The 18,726-nt window shown below is 37.4% G+C and overlaps 1 protein-coding gene across 2 annotated transcripts in view; it reads right to left on the bottom strand.

Moving 5' to 3' along the window:
- The window catches only part of LOC127628850 (MICOS complex subunit mic25a-like), a 91,410-nt gene that overhangs the window by 45,665 nt on the left and 27,019 nt on the right, over positions 1-18,726 (bottom strand). Inside the window, exons 6-7 of one of the 2 annotated variants that reach the window (XM_052105788.1) lie at positions 9,931-9,954; positions 6,682-6,765 (exon numbers count right to left, since the gene is read on the bottom strand). In XM_052105788.1, coding sequence (XP_051961748.1) covers positions 6,682-6,765; positions 9,931-9,954 — 108 coding nt within the window. The remainder of the gene's footprint in view (positions 1-6,681; positions 6,766-9,930; positions 9,955-18,726) is intronic. The other variant, XM_052105789.1, reaches the window with a different exon arrangement.

Raw genomic sequence — 18,726 nt, 5'->3', positions numbered from 1 at the left:
TGAGCCTTTGGACACTCTCAAAGCCTGTATGTAATTTTTACAACATAATGATATCTGACCAGCTGCTATTCAGCAGTGGACACTGGAATGATGGATTTTTACTTGAAATGAACAAGTGACTCTAAATGAAAACATAGAAAAAAGATAAGGGGTTACCGAACCGAAAACCCCCTCTTGCCTCCTTGAATGCATTAGTGCTGAGCTGCCCTTCCTGTAGGAAGGGATTTGTTAGTTATAATCAAGCAGCTGGCACCTGGTTTGCTATTCTCCTCTTTGCCTGGCACTGTCCGTCAGTGACACCCTCGCCTTTTCAGTCACAGCTTCTGTGTTTCTAATCCAATCTGCGTTTTAATCTGTATCGGGCAGTTATGCTTCGCGGCAGGGAGCATTTGCTGCAAGGCTTCCTCTCAAGGATGAGCACTTCCTGTGACTGACAGGAATCAGCACTACAGGATCAATGCAGGCTGTGCCAGGCAAAAACCTAAGAGTTTTAGGGGTAGTTCCCCCAAAAAATGTAAATCCTGGCATCATTTAGTCACCCACAAACCCTGCAAAAATGATGTCAGGAAGAATAAAAACCTCAGTTACCATTCACTTAACTTGTATGGGGGAAAATATGATGCATTGAAAGTTAATGATGACTGAAGCGAACATTCTGCTAGTATTCGGTTTGGACAACATGAGGACGAATAAATTATCTGAACTTTCCCTTTAAGCATCCGATGTCTGTTTTGACTGCAACCCCATTAGAGTATTATAACGAAAGTATGAACTACTCTTTGCTGTAAGACTATAACAACCGCCTCATGTTGTGGAGACCCTTTAGACCCGGGATGCGTCTCGGGTAATCCGATCACATGTGGTCAGTAGAGACACATAGTTGTTTACAACTGGTAGTTTAAATATGTCTCCTGTGACCACTCAGATTTGGAGGGAAGGGTCTCTGTTACATGACGATATACATCAATCAATATGTCAGTGTGTTACTGCATGATATTTTAGCACAACAAAAGTCAGAAAAGACAAAGAGAGCATGAAAAAATGGTGCGCCATTTCTCCCAGATGCAGCTGAAATTTAATCTTAGCACAAAAGCAACATTTCTAGCAGAATTGTTAATTATTTTAGTGGATTACCTGTATTAACCTGAGCTGCAGTTGTTTGTGCTTCTCATGAGTGTCCCTGCATATTGATATCAGATACACTGAAGAAGATCTGTGAAGTTCTCATGCTTGTGTATATATCCGCTTTTTTAATTTTATGATCGGATGGTTATTTCCCTTTAAAGCCGCTAGTAGCCGGCAAAATGTAAACTCTTGTTTCAGCGCAGCAGTCGATTGACAGGTGAGGAGTTGCGCTTCACTGCAGTCCAGGACATATTCAGGATGGATTAGCGTTAACACCTCAAATGAGATGTGGTCATATATGTTTTTGACCACATTCGTATGTGGTTTTAGTGATTCGATCACAAAACATTTTAGACCCTATTTAGACCTGTATTTAGCACTGACCACATATTATTGGATTACCCAAAATGCTTACTAGCAGGTGTAAAAAGGGTCTTAGTTTTAAAAGCAGTGCGGCACAATTACTGTGTCATCGTGCCATTTTCCAAGCTTAATAAACATTAAATGGCTAAATAACCCAATCATTAGTATACAAAGTTCTTCTGAGGGTTCCACTGCTTTATATTACTGTTTTTACTACCTTAGATGGCTAATAGCATACTTGCCAAAAGGTCTGTTTTACTCTCACTGTTGGAGACCAATTCTGAAATAACTTTTTGGTTGACTTGGTAAATGTTTCGGTCAAGGTTTTGTATAAAAGTCGCAAGGTTGCTCATGACAAATTAAAATGTAAAGCTATAAACACTGATGATGATATAGTTAACACATATTATTCTGTACTGAATAACTGTGAAGCCGATTTTCAGACTTACTGTAGGTGATGAAATAACAGAGTCAAGCAAGAAACAAATATGAATATTTGATAAGGCTGAATAAACAGACACAACATGATCAAGCATGTGCTCTTCAACACATCAGCGTTTACTTTCTGCAACACAGCAAAAAAGCCTAAAACTAAAATCCTCTTCTCCGGCATTTTGATTGTAATGTCACTCCACCTCCCTGCCATTACAAAGCCAATGAGCTATTACACCCCTGGGGCCCCTGACAAGCACGTACATCCAACACGCTGGATGGGAAAAAGTTTTAATTCTGCTTAAGAAAAAAAATCACTGAACTTTTAAATGCGATACATTTTTGCCCTGAAGCTTGAAAGCAAATTCATTTTAGATTTGCCAATGTTGGCATAGGCACACCAAGGCCAGAGAGAGTAGCAGAGATTTGCCTCTCCAAAGATTCCAGGTGAAGTCTGCACAGCTGGTTAGGGAATGTTTTTCAGAGTGAGAGCCCCCGTCGACAGCATGTCAGTATGTCTGGCAGGATTTTGGGAGGATTATTATCTCGTACCCACGCTCAAGTGCTTCAAAGTGCTTTGCAACTGGTGACAAGGGAGAATGTGAGGCGGGAGGGATAAAACGGCGGGGCAATAAAAAAATATTGTCTAGAGAGTGCGAGGCAGCTAAGAAAGGGACGTAGACATGAGTGGAGAAGCTTTAGCGTGATTAGCGAGTGCTAGTGCAAAACGGTGGCAGAATGCTGCTGTTTACTGAATTTGCTTTCACTGGCGCTAACTCACCATCTTCAGGAGAATTCATGTATGTCAAGCGATTATGCGTACCACCTTCAAAATGAGGGGGAAAAAAATGCCACATTTGCTTTGATAACTTGCTGCATGGAGAACATTCTTGCAGTAGTGCGCCTGAGATCCAGAGAGCTCCACACCTACCATTGATGGGAACTGGGAGAAGCGAGACCTAGATGTTGCATCTCTCGTAGGTCTGTCATGTATATAACCCCCCACCTCAACAACCCAACCCAACCCCCTGTTGGCGTAACAGTAGTCTGAGCAGACATGCCAACTGCCCGTATTATCCCTCTCCCTTGGTCTGACTCAGTCACACGGCAACCAAAGCCTGACTGTAAACACTCTTTGCGCCTTTTATTGCCAGCTTCTGATCCCTTTGGCAAACGGCGCTTTCTTGTAATGAGGTAAATATAAATACCGAGGCATCTGACACACTGGGTTGATCCCATTTGCTATTAGACAGAAGTGAGCTCGTCTGTAACAGTGTGTGTGAGATATCAAGAGTGCAAGCGCTTGTATGGGTAAGGGGTTCCCAATGTAGAATGTTTATTTATGATGATAGCACAGTAATTAGTACTGGGTCACCATTAATCCTCACAGCCTGTGCCCGACTTGAGCCAAACGACAGAGATTGACACAATGCAGACCACCCCCTTGCGCCCTGACAAATACTTGTGGCATAAATTTAGTTAACCATTTCCATTCCATCTGTCAGGATGGAAACAGAGGAACCCATGAAAATGCTGTGTTGAAATACTTCCTTTTGAAATGGTTTGGCCAATAGCCTTTTACGCATATCATGGCTATGACTTGAGCTAATCACATCATGGAAGTAAAATGGGTTGCGAATCCCGTTTTATGATTACTTGAAGCCAACTGTTTGGGGGGGGGGTTGCTGGGGAAGGCTGCAAGCCAGATTTGAACTTATATCACCCGAATCAACACCACAGCTCAATAGTTGGTGCAATGTCACATCATGTGCACCAACTGCTCCATATTCATTGAAATATATATGGACATCCTCTAAGTTAACGTGCAGTTAACAGGCGGACAGGAACTGCATTATAAACCTGTCTGAAATACAGCGGAGTGTACATCTGCTGCATGCGAACAACGTTAACTGTACACCGTGGAACAAATCCCCTCTTTTGAGAGACTCAAGCATTAAATTATCAGCTCGGCAACGCCACCATGGATGCCATCCCACAGTGTTAATATTTCCCTTTGCGATCCTTTGTTTTCCCATCACAATGAAGCATCTACCCAAAACATTCATCTCCATCTCCTTCCTCTGAATCACTGGGCCTGAAGTGAATAAACAAAGAGGCAATTCTTCAAGCCAGTGAGTGAGCAACCCTCTTAGTACAGCTTAAATGAACAAAGATAGAGGAGCTGAACAAAGTGAGGGAATCAAATAAAGAGGAATTATCTCTCTAAAGCTGTCAAGGTGGTTGGGTTATTCTCTTCTTCCGAATAAGACGTTTGATAGCGAGAATAAGAATATTGCATCTAATGAGAGTAGTCTGTAGTCGCTAGAGATAAAAGCGACACCATACATTTAAAAAAAAAAAAAAAAAAAAAAGAGGAGGAATTCAACGTAAATACGCAGCTAGTTTCAAATATCTATACTAATACGTTTTCATCTGAAAACGTGTTCCTTAAATTACTAATGTTTTCCAAAGTATGCGGTATTAGAGAGAAAGAATGAATGGCGAAATTCTGAGAAAGAACGCAGAAAATGCCGTTTCAGTGTGAATTTTCATTGGCATTTTCAAGCAAAAATGTATTAGTGTGGATGTGGACTTTTGTTAGAGGTTCTTCAGATTGCTTTGCATTGTGACAACTAAAGTAACAACTATTATATCCAATGGTAATTAGTTGGATGTTAATACACAACTAGGTTACAATGGCTCTTTGTCATTGGTTCTTAAAATATTGCTATGCATTACGACTGCAACTAACCAAAAAAAAAATTATAATCAATTAATCTGCCAATTAATTCTTCAATTAAATAAAAAAATCTAAACATGTTATTCTACTACTTCCACAGCACCCAGAGCGAACTAAACAATATTGACATTTGTCGTCAACTATCATTATACATTTTTATCGATTAGTTGTTGTGAACCTACTTTTAATTCTAGTAAATAAGGTAATCCAATCACTGTATTCAAACACATTTATTTAGCATTTCTACACAACTACGTAATAATGTTTCTTTGTATTCTGGGAAGGTTGCTCAACCACTATATTCAATGGAAAATCGTTAGATGTTACTACACAACTAGGTTGTGATGTTACTTTGTCCATTGTCCTTCAAATATTGGTTTCCTCTTCAGCAACAAATAACTAACATTTTGATTATCAATTAAGCTTCTGATTATTTAAACTAGGTTGCAATGTTTTTTTGTCAGTGGTATTTCAAATATTGCTTTGCATTTCTGGAAAAAAGGTAGCTCAACCACTTTATATTAGTTGGATGATTCCAACTAATATAGGTTAAATGTTTCTTTGTCAGTGGTTCTCCAAATACTGGTTTGCATTACAGCTGTAACATAGAACTATTTAAATAATCGATTTATCTGTAGATTATTTCTTTGAATAATCGAGAGACAAAAAATCCAACATTTTGAAGAAAAATCTAATGCCACAAAAACTACATGTTCCACAGTGCCCAGAGCCATCTAAACGATAATGACATTTGGTCATTTCAGTGTTTTTTTTAAATAGCGTAACCTAGTTGCAAAGTAACGTTGAATTCCTTAATCACCGTAAATTCATTTAACATTCCGACAACTAGATTGTAATGTTTCTTTCCCATTGGTTCTTCATTTATTGCTCTGCATTCTGAGTAATAAGGTTACTCAACCACGCAAAAAAAGCCTTTTTTATGGACGCCCACTTTCATACAGCACGACCACTGTTATTCACTGGACCGCTTTCCTGCGGCGTGTTGTTGGAGAGGGTGAAGAAACAAATCTCACTTTTTGCCTGCTGCATGCAGTTGATAAGACCTCAGAGAGAAAGCATAGGGGGAAAAAATGGGAGAGGGAGGGCAAAAGAGAGAAACCGAACTAGAGAGAGGGAGTAAGGGAAATCACAAATCTTGGAGAGCGACTCTGACTTTATTTGCCAATAGCTGAATGGTTTTGAGGCTTTGGCTAAAGCCCTTTCTGCACCATTGCCCCTCACCATGCAGAGCAAGCCCTTTCCATTTAATGTGACTTTATTCAGATTTTTTTCACCAATGGGGTCAATCAAGGTGGGAACTCAGCAGATAAATGCAGTTGTGGTGTCGCTGCCCATCCAATGGAGCCAAAGCAGTTCAGAATCCCACTTCGGTGGAGTAAAGACCATTGTGATCTTTGTCCTGTCATTTATAGATGATAGATGGATGAAGGTAAGGCTGTGGAAAATGTCCCTGCTTAGACATTATCTCACACTGAAAGAGACTGAATGCAAAGACGTGGTACAAGACAATAGCCTGAGCTTTCATCCTTAAATTTTACTCCGTAGCAAGTGTTGTACAAACAGATGCATCTCTTCATCAACAACTAAAGCTCTGCATTAAGCAGAAAAAGAACAACTGCATGAAATGAGTTCTTAGCCACCCAATGATCTTTAGTCTTATGTCTGCTTGCGCATGCATTTCCTTAAGGCTTCACGTCATAAGTTTTATTTCTCGGAAATGTCAGGCCCGGCTGTGAAACTAATACGAGATGAGAGAACTTAAAAGCCAGAGATTTCAAAGCTGATTCAAAATTGAAGAGAAGTAAAGGTAAGAAAAAAGTCACAATACCATGGTATTGGAGAATCTATGCACTAAAATCACGAACTTTGACATCTGTGTTGCTATTCAACCAGTTAACAGTCAAAACTTTAAGACACTTTAAGACAAAAAACACTTGTAAAAGTGGTTAGAACCACCAGGATAAACTGATAACCTTCCTGTTTGACAGAAAGACACCAACCTTCTTTTCTAGCTGTGTGATCTGCTCCCTATAGAAGGCATCCAGCGCCTTTAGTTCAGCCTCCTCCTTCTCCAGCTGTTTCCCCTGTTCAGAAATGTAAAACAGTTTGTCATTTAAATGAACTTTTAATGTTTATCTTGCCCCATTTGTTAAAGAATTTCTTCATACAGATCAACAATAAGGATGGCCCAATGGTCCAGAGCCAGTGTGACAGGGTTTAGGGCCAGTTAAAGGAAATGTAACTTGCTCAGACCAGTGCTGTAGTCACTACATCTTACTTTCGTTGATCATATACATGTATACATGTGTTTTCGTGACTTACAAACCTAAATATTTGAGTTTTTCTTAGCGTTGCTGTTGCAAATTCAGGAGATTTATATATAGTTAGTTTACATTTAAAAAGGTTTTACGGGAATGATTTTTGATAGTCTTGGAAGCATCAATTAATATGGGTCAAAAATTATAAAGTAATCACTGTATGTAACCAGCAAAAGTGTGTTTAAGTATTTATGATTGTCTCACATTTACTGTATATGCATTATACTGTACATTATAGCTGTATAGTTTTCAATTGAAAAACCTAATACAGTTTTTATTTATTTCAAGAAAATGTAACAAACTATAAAAAACATATTTCTTTTGGACACAAAATTATAGTGCTGAACATAAACAATGTCATTTTTTGAAGTGGGGCCAGTGAAAATATTTACAGGGCAAGTAAATATCTGAACTACTGGTCCGTCAGGACCAGCATAAAGACAAATTAATATTGTTGAGACCTGCTTCTACATAAGCAATAAATGTGTGGCAAACAGAAACCACCACACTACCCAGACACAAGCCCCATTGCACTGCTTAATGATTTTAATAAAAAAAAAAACATAAGGCTTATAAGCTTAGGACATTTCAAAGTCCAACTGTTGTCTTTGGAATTTCGGTATCTTTTGGCATTTCTGGGGGATTTGTCAAGGTTTTCAAGCTTTTTCGGCTGTGTAATAACAAATTATTTCAACAGCATATGTCCTGATTGGTCCAAAACTGATGACCGTACTCAAGAGTAGAAGGACGGAGGATGCTGGGCTAGCAATTAGCATCGCAGTTTCACTCAGACAGCATGGCCCAAAGCTCTTAAAACCATTCTGACAACCCTGCCAGAAATTTTAGGAATGGACAGCTGGTGAAAGATTTTCAGGCCTTGAAATAAAGCACTGAAGAGGATTTAAAAGATGGATGGATTCCAAAAATAAACTGAGAAGTTGAGAAAGATGCAAGTCTTGAGATGAGGACAAACACAAGTTTGAAGGTGATCTCGTTCATTCTTATGACACTCAAATAGGTACCATTACCTCACGATTAAATTCAAATTCAGTGAGCCATGATCCGATTCCAAAATGATTCACAATGCATCTCAATTCTTCAGCAATGGCATAAGGATTCATATCTTTTGTGAGTTTTTCCATGATTAAAGTATCTACATAAAAGGCATACTAAAATATTTGCTATGATTGATCAATAGAAATAGAAAATAACCAAGTATAATAATAGAAAGCTAGAATATAATATTGGTTGGTTGTTTTCTTCAAGATGTTTAAAATAAAGCTTATGCAGCCTATTTGTCCTTGACTGTTAAAGGCATAGGAATAAAATGATGCATAATTTCCTCATCCTCACGTTGTTCCAAACCTGCAAGACTTTTATTTATTCTGTGGAACACAAAAACATTTTGACAGAATGTTCAGGCTCACTTACCATTTAATTTCATTTTATGTGAAAAAAACAAACAAACAAACAAAAAGGCAACAAATGGTAAATGGTGAGACTAACATTACCTTATACAATGATGACTCTTAAGACTTTATAGATATTATAGTTTCATTTTCTGTTAATGCATGATTTTCTGTAAGCTGCTTTGAAAAGATGTGTGTTGTGAAAAGCGCTATACAAATAAAAATGACTTTGCTTGACATTTTTTGTCTAACAGAATTAATAAAAGTCATGCAGGTTTAGAACAACATGAGGATGAGTAAAACATGACAGAATTTTCATTTTTGGGTGAAATATCCCTGTAAGTATTTTAATGTCTATTTAGACTGTCTAGAAAATACACTGTCTATATCACATCTGTAAAGTTTGTCCTATGCTGTGTGTATGCTTTTCGCTAACCAGCGAATAGTTTATAGTTTATTTTATAATCCAGATAATGAATTTTTGTGCATTGATCCAGAATTGGATGCAGTAGCAAAGTCGATTTTACCCCTCCAGATGCCACCGATTCTGCATGCAAGGGGTTTTAACTGTCAAAATGTATAGAAATGCAATATTTGTGAACAGGCACAAATCTCACTCTGCATGCAACATTGAGAAACGTACATGCATTCAAATATGCAAACTACTAAAGGGATAGATAATCCAAAAATTATTGTTGTTCCAAACAAATATGACTTTCTTCTCCGGAGCATGTTAATCTGGGTCACCATTCACTTTTATTACATCTTGTTTCCATACAATGAAAGTCAATGGTGACTGAGGCTGTCATTTTGTGCCCTGTGTTCCATGGAAGAAATTAAGTAATATTGGTTTGGAAATACAGTATATAAGGGGGAGAGAAAATAAACAGAATTGTTTTATTTATTTATTTATTTTAGGGGGAACTATCCCTTTAAAACTCATTCAATCAAAACTGCAGAGATAACAAGTATTTTCGGAACAATAATCAACAGGCAGGCGTAACGCTCACACGCACGCACACACATGCATGCACTCTCCCTGTAATTAGCTTCCCTCATTCGACAACTGTAGGAGACACGGATACATCAAACCCAGCGGGATACGGCATTCATACAATCACACCCACACACACACACCTGCACCGCATACTCACTGTGTGGAGGCGCCCTGTGGTGCTGACCAGGAGAGGGGCGCATGTACTGTTAGATCCAGACAACAGTACACAACAAAGCACATCCCTAAATTATGGGTGTACATAATCACCCCCTTCCCTCTGCCTCCTGTCTAGAGCACGCAGCAAATCACCTCCATCAGCACGTGCATCATATGCAATTTTCTAGCTGGGTAGCTCCGAAACCACCACGACGGCGGACACGGTTAGAATGCTCACAATAAGGGCTCAATGCATGAAAACCAAAACACCATGTTGTAATAAAGAGGGAATGAGATGCACAGAGAGATACAAAGAATAAGTGAACAAGATAATGTATAACAATGACTGTGGAAATATGCTGTGCTTACCCAGGCATCCAGTTCAGAGGCAGGCTTAAGAAATAGACAGACAATGAAAGAGAACAGGTAAACAATCACTTGACTTTTAGCTACTGAACAAAAAAATTGAGACTGAGATAATGTGTAGCAGTGTGGGGCCAGAAATGGTTGTCACTGCAAAAAAATCCTATAAGTGAATGCATCTTAAATATACAGTGTAAAGCGATTAAAGGAAAGGAGGAGGCGAGAACCAGCTTGACAATATAAATAATAGTTTAGTGAAGAAATAAAAACACTCATAGGACGGACAGCTGCCCGTTAACGTTCTCTCTCTGTCACACCACTGTCCGCAGTCGGCCTTTATCCCCATAGGATGGACAGCTGCCCGTAAACATTCTGTCACACCACTGTCCGCAGTCGGCCTTTATCCCCATAGGACGGACAGCTGCCCATAAACGTTCTATCTCTGTCACACCACTGTCCGCAGTCGGCCTTTATCCCTCTCGGAGGCTTGATTAGCCTGATAAGGGACCGGGTGTGTAAAATCACGACCCGGTCCCGCCCTCCGCCTTGACACATACAGTAAGTGTATTTTGTATACAAGTGTATTTTTACAATTATGTAGTGCAGTAAAGTGCCACAGAATGTGACAAAGACAAAATATACGCATATTCCAGATCAATTCTCTAAAAGCAAGTCTAAATATCATATATGCATCTTTTTTTTAATATAATAAATAATATATTCAACATTCTCAGATAACAATTTTTTCTTCTGCAGTACAGTTGCTAAAGAAAATGCAAGTTATTAAAAGATTGGAAAATAAGCCAAAACAATAATAAATCAAAAACATATTTTGTTGCAGTGTATAATGGGGTGAAGACTTCCTCTCTCACCTTTCTGTTCACTTCAATCCATCATTAACTCACAAAAAAGCCTCTCTCTTATTAATAAAGCTGTGTATTGCTAATTTTCTTCACGATGAGAAATGCACAGTGACATATATTATGATTCAATAAGTCACGAGCCATCACGTTACAATCTAGCTGCATTAAGCGTGTACTTGATTTTAAACACATTAAATATAACTGCATTTAAGATGTACTGTTGGGGTGTTTCCTTTAAAGGCGCTCGTTTCGCTTCAGCTGCAGCTCCACAATGAGAGTGCTTCTGTATTTACTTACTTGGTATTTTTGCATTATAATTCCCTCATACTTTGCGATCTACATCACCTGAAGCCGTTTGGAAAGTTTAGAGTGCATCTGGATTGTGAGCCGTGTAATTCTTCCTCTCCTCAGTAAGGTGCAAACTGCAGTGCTGCTTTCACACGTCATCATTAGAGTTTAATGTGATCTCATGTTACGTTAAATGAGATCAAACGAATATTCGACATGCACATGCAGTGGACCCATACAGAATTGACCTCATGTTATCCCGATTTACATTCATTTAAATTAATATGTTTAAAGCTGAGGTATGTCATTTCTCCGCCACCAGCAGAACTCCTCCTGTCCAGAAAACACTGTCTACATTTGGTCTTACAAGCTGATTGTCCCATCCCAAAGTCAATTGGTTGAGCCAATGTTGCAATGTGGGGTTTGACAGGACGCTAATGTTTTGATTAAAGTGTAATCAACCTTGAATGGCTTCCTTAAAATTGACTTTGCTAATTGAGCTGGGATGCTTGATAGACTTTTAACATCCCAAAAAAATTACATAAACTGCATCGGATTTTTAGGGAACATGAAATGGCATACATGATGCATGTATCATTCTTAATAGACCATTTCAAGGACTTTGTCTATTTAAGGGTGTGACATATTTATCTCTTGAACATTTCCTGCTAGTTGTCAAACTCAATCGAAACAACAGTGGGAGCTGCTTCATTCATAGTGACTTTAACACAATTGCCATTACTAACTTTAACACGATTGTTATAAAATGTAATTATTAAAATGTGGACCATGTTGTTTATATAAAGCGTTTAGATTGCTGAATGAGCAACCACAAATGGATGTTTGAACCGAGACGTCTGGATATGTGCAGCACTAACAACTGTAGCACACATCTTATTTCTGGTAGGTAAACAACATTTATGCCAACTAATTGCAAGCTTTAGAGGTACAGCTCTAAAATTGACTAGATCGCTCCCATTATATTGAATGAAGCTGCACAAGTCATTTACTATTACATTTAGTAATTTAGCAGATGCTTTTGTCCAAAATGACTAAAGAAATTAGGAAAATAAAAAGCTATTTGTCACACAATGTCAACAATATCTACAGTATCGAACTGCTTAGTTCTCAAAGTAGATCTCGAAGTAGCTGGAGTACCAGAAAGAGACAAGAAAAGTATTAAAAAAGAAACCCTTCCCTTGTCTGCAGGTCACACAGACAGGTTTATTGAACAGCTTAATTGATAATAGTATGAGTGATCCAATGTTCCTGATCTTTCGCTGAGGAAATAATTGTAAATATCTAAACTATGATACAATTTCATCGCCTCTCTCACGTAGACATGCTCAGTTTGAACAACACGTCTGGATAAGTCACTTCAGGTAAATGTTTGATGTTCTTTGAGAAAATATGCTAACTCATAGAGCCATATTTAAAGGATCCGTAATGATACCGGAAATGCTTCAAGGTCAGTGGTGTTCCAATTCCTTTAATATTCTTTACATCCTTGAAATGGTCTATAGGTCAGCAACATTAATCGTATTTTAACCGCAATCACGGTTTCTGTCTCTCACAGAATTAATTAAGCCTAACCGCCTATGATATTAGTAAGCTAGTATGCAGCAATTATCAGCCATGTAAAGTTGCAACTTGCATTTTTACTATAGGCTATGTCTACTGATGACAGACCAAATCACAAGCTCTTTCAAAGTCCATTTTTACCTCAACTGACCTATCACGGCTCTCTTCAGAAGTTTGCTACATTCACACCACAGCCCAACTGTAGCACATTTCAGGAACTGGTCTGAACAACCAACGCTCCTAAATTGACCCGCACACGTATAACCTTGAGCATGCGTCTAGCAAACTCTGGCATGTTTATCATTTTAATATGAATAGTGAATTTAATTGCCTTTAAAATTGTAATTAGCTGTTTTTTTAAGTGGATAGGACACTTAATGCCTATATATCTAATAATATGTCAGCAAGTGATGGAGAAAGACCATCTTAATGTATGCATCATGTATTTTTAAATAAAGTAATTAATGTTGGAATTTAATTATCATCAAAGCTCAAGCGCATAACAGCATGTTAAATGGTGATATACAGTATATTATTTCTATAATTTACTATAGATATTTCAAATTTCCATCTACTTGCTTGCATTCGTGTTTTGATACAGTTTGAGAATTATAGAAACTATTTTACACGTGAGCAGAGCATTTACAAAACATAAATCTCACTCTTTATCATTTCATGCGCATAAATGTTGCCCAAATGAAACTGTTGAGCCTATAATTCAATTTTTTGGCTTTAAAAAAATTAAATAACTAAACACAAACTAGTAGAACATATGTCTTGTTATTAAGAGTTTTAAATCATTACTACATCTATATATGCCGTAAATCAAGTGCGCAAAAATGTTGAGTTTGATTGATGTAAAAATCACATTAAATCCAACCTGGTTGTTCGCATGAAAGCACGTTGGAAAAAATCTGATACAAATCCGATTTATTTCCACATATGAAAGTGGCCCAGATCGGATTTTGGAAAATCTCTGATTCGTGTCACATGTGAGCAAAAATAAATAAATAGCCACAGAGAAGTTCTGTGCTCGATTCACATGAAATTCATTCTATCTTGTGCTATGATTGTGTGTTATATAGGTCTGTGCTCTTAGTTCGTTTCATGCACGTGCGCAGTCGTCTGCATTATACAAGCACTCCAGATTTACTTTTGTTGCACCTTTGCCTAATTACAAAAGCGTTTGGCCTTTACAAGTGTCTAAACAAATCAGAAGTAACCCCATGGCACCAGGGTTTTGTGTTCCAAGGAGGAGATGACAACACACTGCGTTGTTTGTAGTTGTTTAATGTGAGAGTTGCTGTTTAATGTAATTTTATGTTGTTGTTGCTGTTGTTTTTCTTTTAGAATTCATAAGCGGGGGTCTAAACTGCGCAGCCCTGTAATATGAAGAAAAAAAATATTCTCAAATTATAGAATAATGGTGATTAATAATCGTGATTAAAAGTTTGAGCAAAGTAATTGTGATTATCACTTTCACAATTATCATGCAACTCTATTTTGTAGTTTTGGACATTTTGGACCCCATTGACTTGCATTGGATGGACAAAAACATATAATATATATCCAGCAAAAAAAAAAAAAAACAACTTTGCTTGTGTTCCACATAAGAAAGTAATTCAAGTCTGAGTTTTCTTTAATTTTCTTCACGATGAGAAATGCACAGTGACATATATTATGATTCAATAAGTCACGAGCCATCACGTTACAATCTAGCTGCATTAAGCGTGTACTTGATTTTAAACACATTAAATATAACTGCATTTAAGATGTACTGTTGGGGTGTTTCCTTTAAAGGCGCTCGTTTCGCTTCAGCGGAGGGGCAGCTGCAGCTCCACAATGAGAGTGCTTCTGTATTTACTTACTTGGTATTTTTGCATTATAATTCCCTCATACTTTGCGATCTACATCACCTGAAGCCGTTTGGAAAGTTTAGAGTGCATCTGGATTGTGAGCCGTGTAATTCTTCCTCTCCTCAGTAAGGTGCAAACTGCAGTGCTGCTTTCACACGTCATCATTAGAGTTTAATGTGATCTCATGTTACGTTAAATGAGATCAAACGAATATTCGACATGCACATGCAGTGGACCCATACAGAATTGACCTCATGTTATCCCGATTTACATTCATTTAAATTAATATGTTTAAAGCTGAGGTATGTCATTTCTCCGCCACCAGCAGAACTCCTCCTGTCCAGAAAACACTGTCTACATTTGGTCTTACAAGCTGATTGTCCCATCCCAAAGTCAATTGGTTGAGCCAATGTTGCAATGTGGGGTTTGACAGGACGCAATGTTTTGATTAAAGTGTAATCAACCTTGAATGGCTTCCTTAAAATTGACTTTGCTAATTGAGCTGGGATGCTTGATAGACTTTTAACATCCCAAAAAAATTACATAAACTGCATCAGATTTTTAGGGAACATGAAATGGCATACATGATGCATGTATCATTCTTAATAGACCATTTCAAGGACTTTGTCTATTTAAGGGTGTGACATATTTATCTCTTGAACATTTCCTGCTAGTTGTCAAACTCAATCGAAACAACAGTGGGAGCTGCTTCATTCATAGTGACTTTAACACAATTGCCATTACTAACTTTAACACGATTGTTATAAAATGTAATTATTAAAATGTGGACCATGTTGTTTATATAAAGCGTTTAGATTGCTGAATGAGCAACCACAAATGGATGTTTGAACTGAGACGTCTGGATATGTGCAGCACTAACAACTGTAGCACACATCTTATTTCTGGTAGGTAAACAACATTTATGCCAACTAATTGCAAGCTTTAGAGGTACAGCTCTAAAATTGACTAGATCAGCTCCCATTATATTGAATGAAGCTGCACAAGTCATTTACTATTACATTTAGTAATTTAGCAGATGCTTTTGTCCAAAATGACTAAAAAAATTAGGAAAATAAAAAGCTATTTGTCACACAATGTCAACAATATCTACAGTATCGAACTGCTTAGTTCTCAAAGTAGATCTCAAGTAGCTGGAGTACCAGAAAGAGACAAGAAAAGTATTAAAAAAGAAACCCTTCCCTTGTCTGCAGGTCACACAGACAGGTTTATTGAACAGCTTAATTGATAATAGTATGAGTAATCCAATGTTCCTGATCTTTCGCTGAGGAAATAATTGTAAATATCTAAACTATGATACAATTTCATCGCCTCTCTCACGTAGACATGCTCAGTTTGAACAACACGTCTGGATAAGTCACTTCAGGTAAATGTTTGATGTTCTTTGAGAAAATATGCTAACTCATAGAGCCATATTTAAAGGATCCGGTAATGATACCGGAAATGCTTCAAGGTCAGTGGTGTTCCAATTCCTTTAATATTCTTTACATCCTTGAAATGGTCTATAGGTCAGCAACATTAATCGTATTTTAACCGCAATCACGGTTTCTGTCTCTCACAGAATTAATTAAGCCTAACCGTCTATGATATTAGTAAGCTAGTATGCAGCAATTATCAGCCATGTAAAGTTGCAACTTGCATTTTTACTATAGGCTATGTCTACTGATGACAGACCAAATCACAAGCTCTTTCAAAGTCCATTTTTACCTCAACTGACCTATCACGGCTCTCTTCAGAAGTTTGCTACATTCACACCACAGCCCAACTGTAGCACATTTCAGGAACTGGTCTAAACAACCAACGCTCCTAAATTGACCCGCACACGTATAACCCTGAGCATGCGTCTAGCAAACTCTGGCATGTTTATCATTTTAATATGAATAGTGAATTTAATTGCCTTTAAAATTGTAATTAGCTGTTTTTTTAAGTGGATAGGACACTTAATGCCTATACAGGTCCTTCTCAAAAAATTAGCATATTGTGATAAAGGTCATTATTTTCCATAATGTAATGATAAAAATTAAACTTTCATATCTTTTAGATTCATTGCACACCAACTGAAATATTTCAGGTCTTTTATTGTTTTAATACTGATGATTTTGGCATACAGCTCATGAAAACCCAAAATTCCTATCTCAAAAAATTAGCATATTTCAGTTGGTGTGCAATGAATCTAAAATATATGAAAGTTTAATTTTTATCATTACATTATGGAAAATAATGACCTTTATCACAATATGCTAATTTTTTGAGAAGGACCTGTATATCTAATAATATGTCAGCAAGTGATGGAGAAAGACCATCTTAATGTATGCATCATGTATTTTTAAATAAAGTAATTAATGTTGGAATTTAATTATCATCAAAGCTCAAGCGCATAACAGCATGTTAAATGGTGATATACAGTATATTATTTCTATAATTTACTATAGATATTTCAAATTTCCATCTACTTGCTTGCATTCGTGTTTTGATACAGTTTGAGAATTATAGAAACTATTTTACACGTGAGCAGAGCATTTACAAAACATAAATCTCTCTCTTTATCTTTTCATGCGCATAAATGTTGCCCAAATGAAACTGTTGAGCCTATAATTCAATTTTTTGGCTTTAAAAAAATTAAACAACTAAACACAAACTAGTAGAACACATGTCTTGTTATTAAGAGTTTTAAATCATTACTACATCTATATATGCCGTAAATCAAGTGCGCAAAAATGTTGAGTTTGATTGATGTAAAAATCACATTAAATCCAACCTGGTTGTTCGCATGAAAGCACGTTGGAAAAAATCTGTTACAAATCCGATTTATTTCCACATATGAAAGTGGCCCAGATCGGATTTTGGAAAATCTCTGATTCGTGTCACATGTGAGCAAAAATAAATAAATAGCCACAGAGAAGTTCTGTGCTCGATTCACATGAAATTCATTCTATCTTGTGCTATGATTGTGTGTTATATAGGTCTGTGCTCTTAGTTCGTTTCATGCACGTGCGCTGTCGTCTGCATTATACAAGCACTCCAGATTTACTTTTGTTGCACCTTTGCCTAATTACAAAAGCGTTTGGCCTTTACAAGTGTCTAAACAATTTAGAAGTAAACCCATGGCACCAGGGTTTTGTGTTCCAAGGAGTAGATGACAACACACTGCGTTGTTTGTAGTTGTTTAATGTGAGAGTTGCTGTTTAATGTAATTTTATGTTGTTGTTGCTGTTGTTTTTCTTTTAGAATCCATAAGCGGGGGTCTAAACTGTGCAGCCCTGTAATATGAAGAAAAAAAATATTCTCAAATTATAGAATAATGGTGATTAATAATCGTGATTAAAAGTTTGAGCAAAGTAATTGTGATTATCACTTTCACAATTATCATGCAACTCTATTTTGTAGTTTTGGACATTTTGGACCCCATTGACTTGCATTGGATGGACAAAAACATATAATATATCCAGCAAAAAAACAAAAAAACTTTGCTTGTGTTCCACATAAGAAAGTAATTCAAGTCTGAGATGGCATAATGGTGAGTAAATGGAGTGGTGGTGGTGTAGTGGGCAAAAGCACATAACTGTTAATCAGAAGGTCGCTGGTTCGATCCCCACGGCCACCACCATTGTGTCCTTGAGCAAGGCAATTAACTCCATGTTGCTCCGGGGGAATTGTCCCTGTAATAAGTGCACTGTAAGTCGCTTTGGATAAAAGCGTCTGCCAAATGCAGAAATGGAAATGGAAATGATGAACATTTTTGGGTTAACTATTCCTTTAAACAATATATTTTATAGAAATGTAAAAACTACTTTGTGAAAATGAGGACAGATACTAACAGCACAAAGCACACACCATATAGTCTACATTTTATGTCCACATTCTGCGCTTGACCAGTTAAATATCAAATGAGAAACAGAAACTGAAAAAGAAGAAGATTAAATCTGCAGGGGCTCTTAAAATTCTGCTGTAAATTGGGTGCTAATGAATGTACTATGTAGTAAGGAATCGCTCCTCATTATGGGACCCGCAGCGGGGCGTTTCACATGTATTTAATGAAGAGAAAGGAGAGGGTAATCTGCTCTGCTTGCTGAAGCCAAGAAGACATTCCATTGCCAACCAATGGAAGACAAGGAAAATGTTCGGGAAAACCTGTTTGGATAAACGGTCATTATTTTTCCAGTTCCGTTCAATGACGCTAGTGCCACAGACATTAC

Source organism: Xyrauchen texanus, chromosome 35 (genome assembly GCF_025860055.1).
Source record: "Xyrauchen texanus isolate HMW12.3.18 chromosome 35, RBS_HiC_50CHRs, whole genome shotgun sequence".
NCBI lineage: Eukaryota > Metazoa > Chordata > Actinopteri > Cypriniformes > Catostomidae > Xyrauchen > Xyrauchen texanus.
This window is presented reverse-complemented; position numbering and strand designations above follow the sequence as displayed.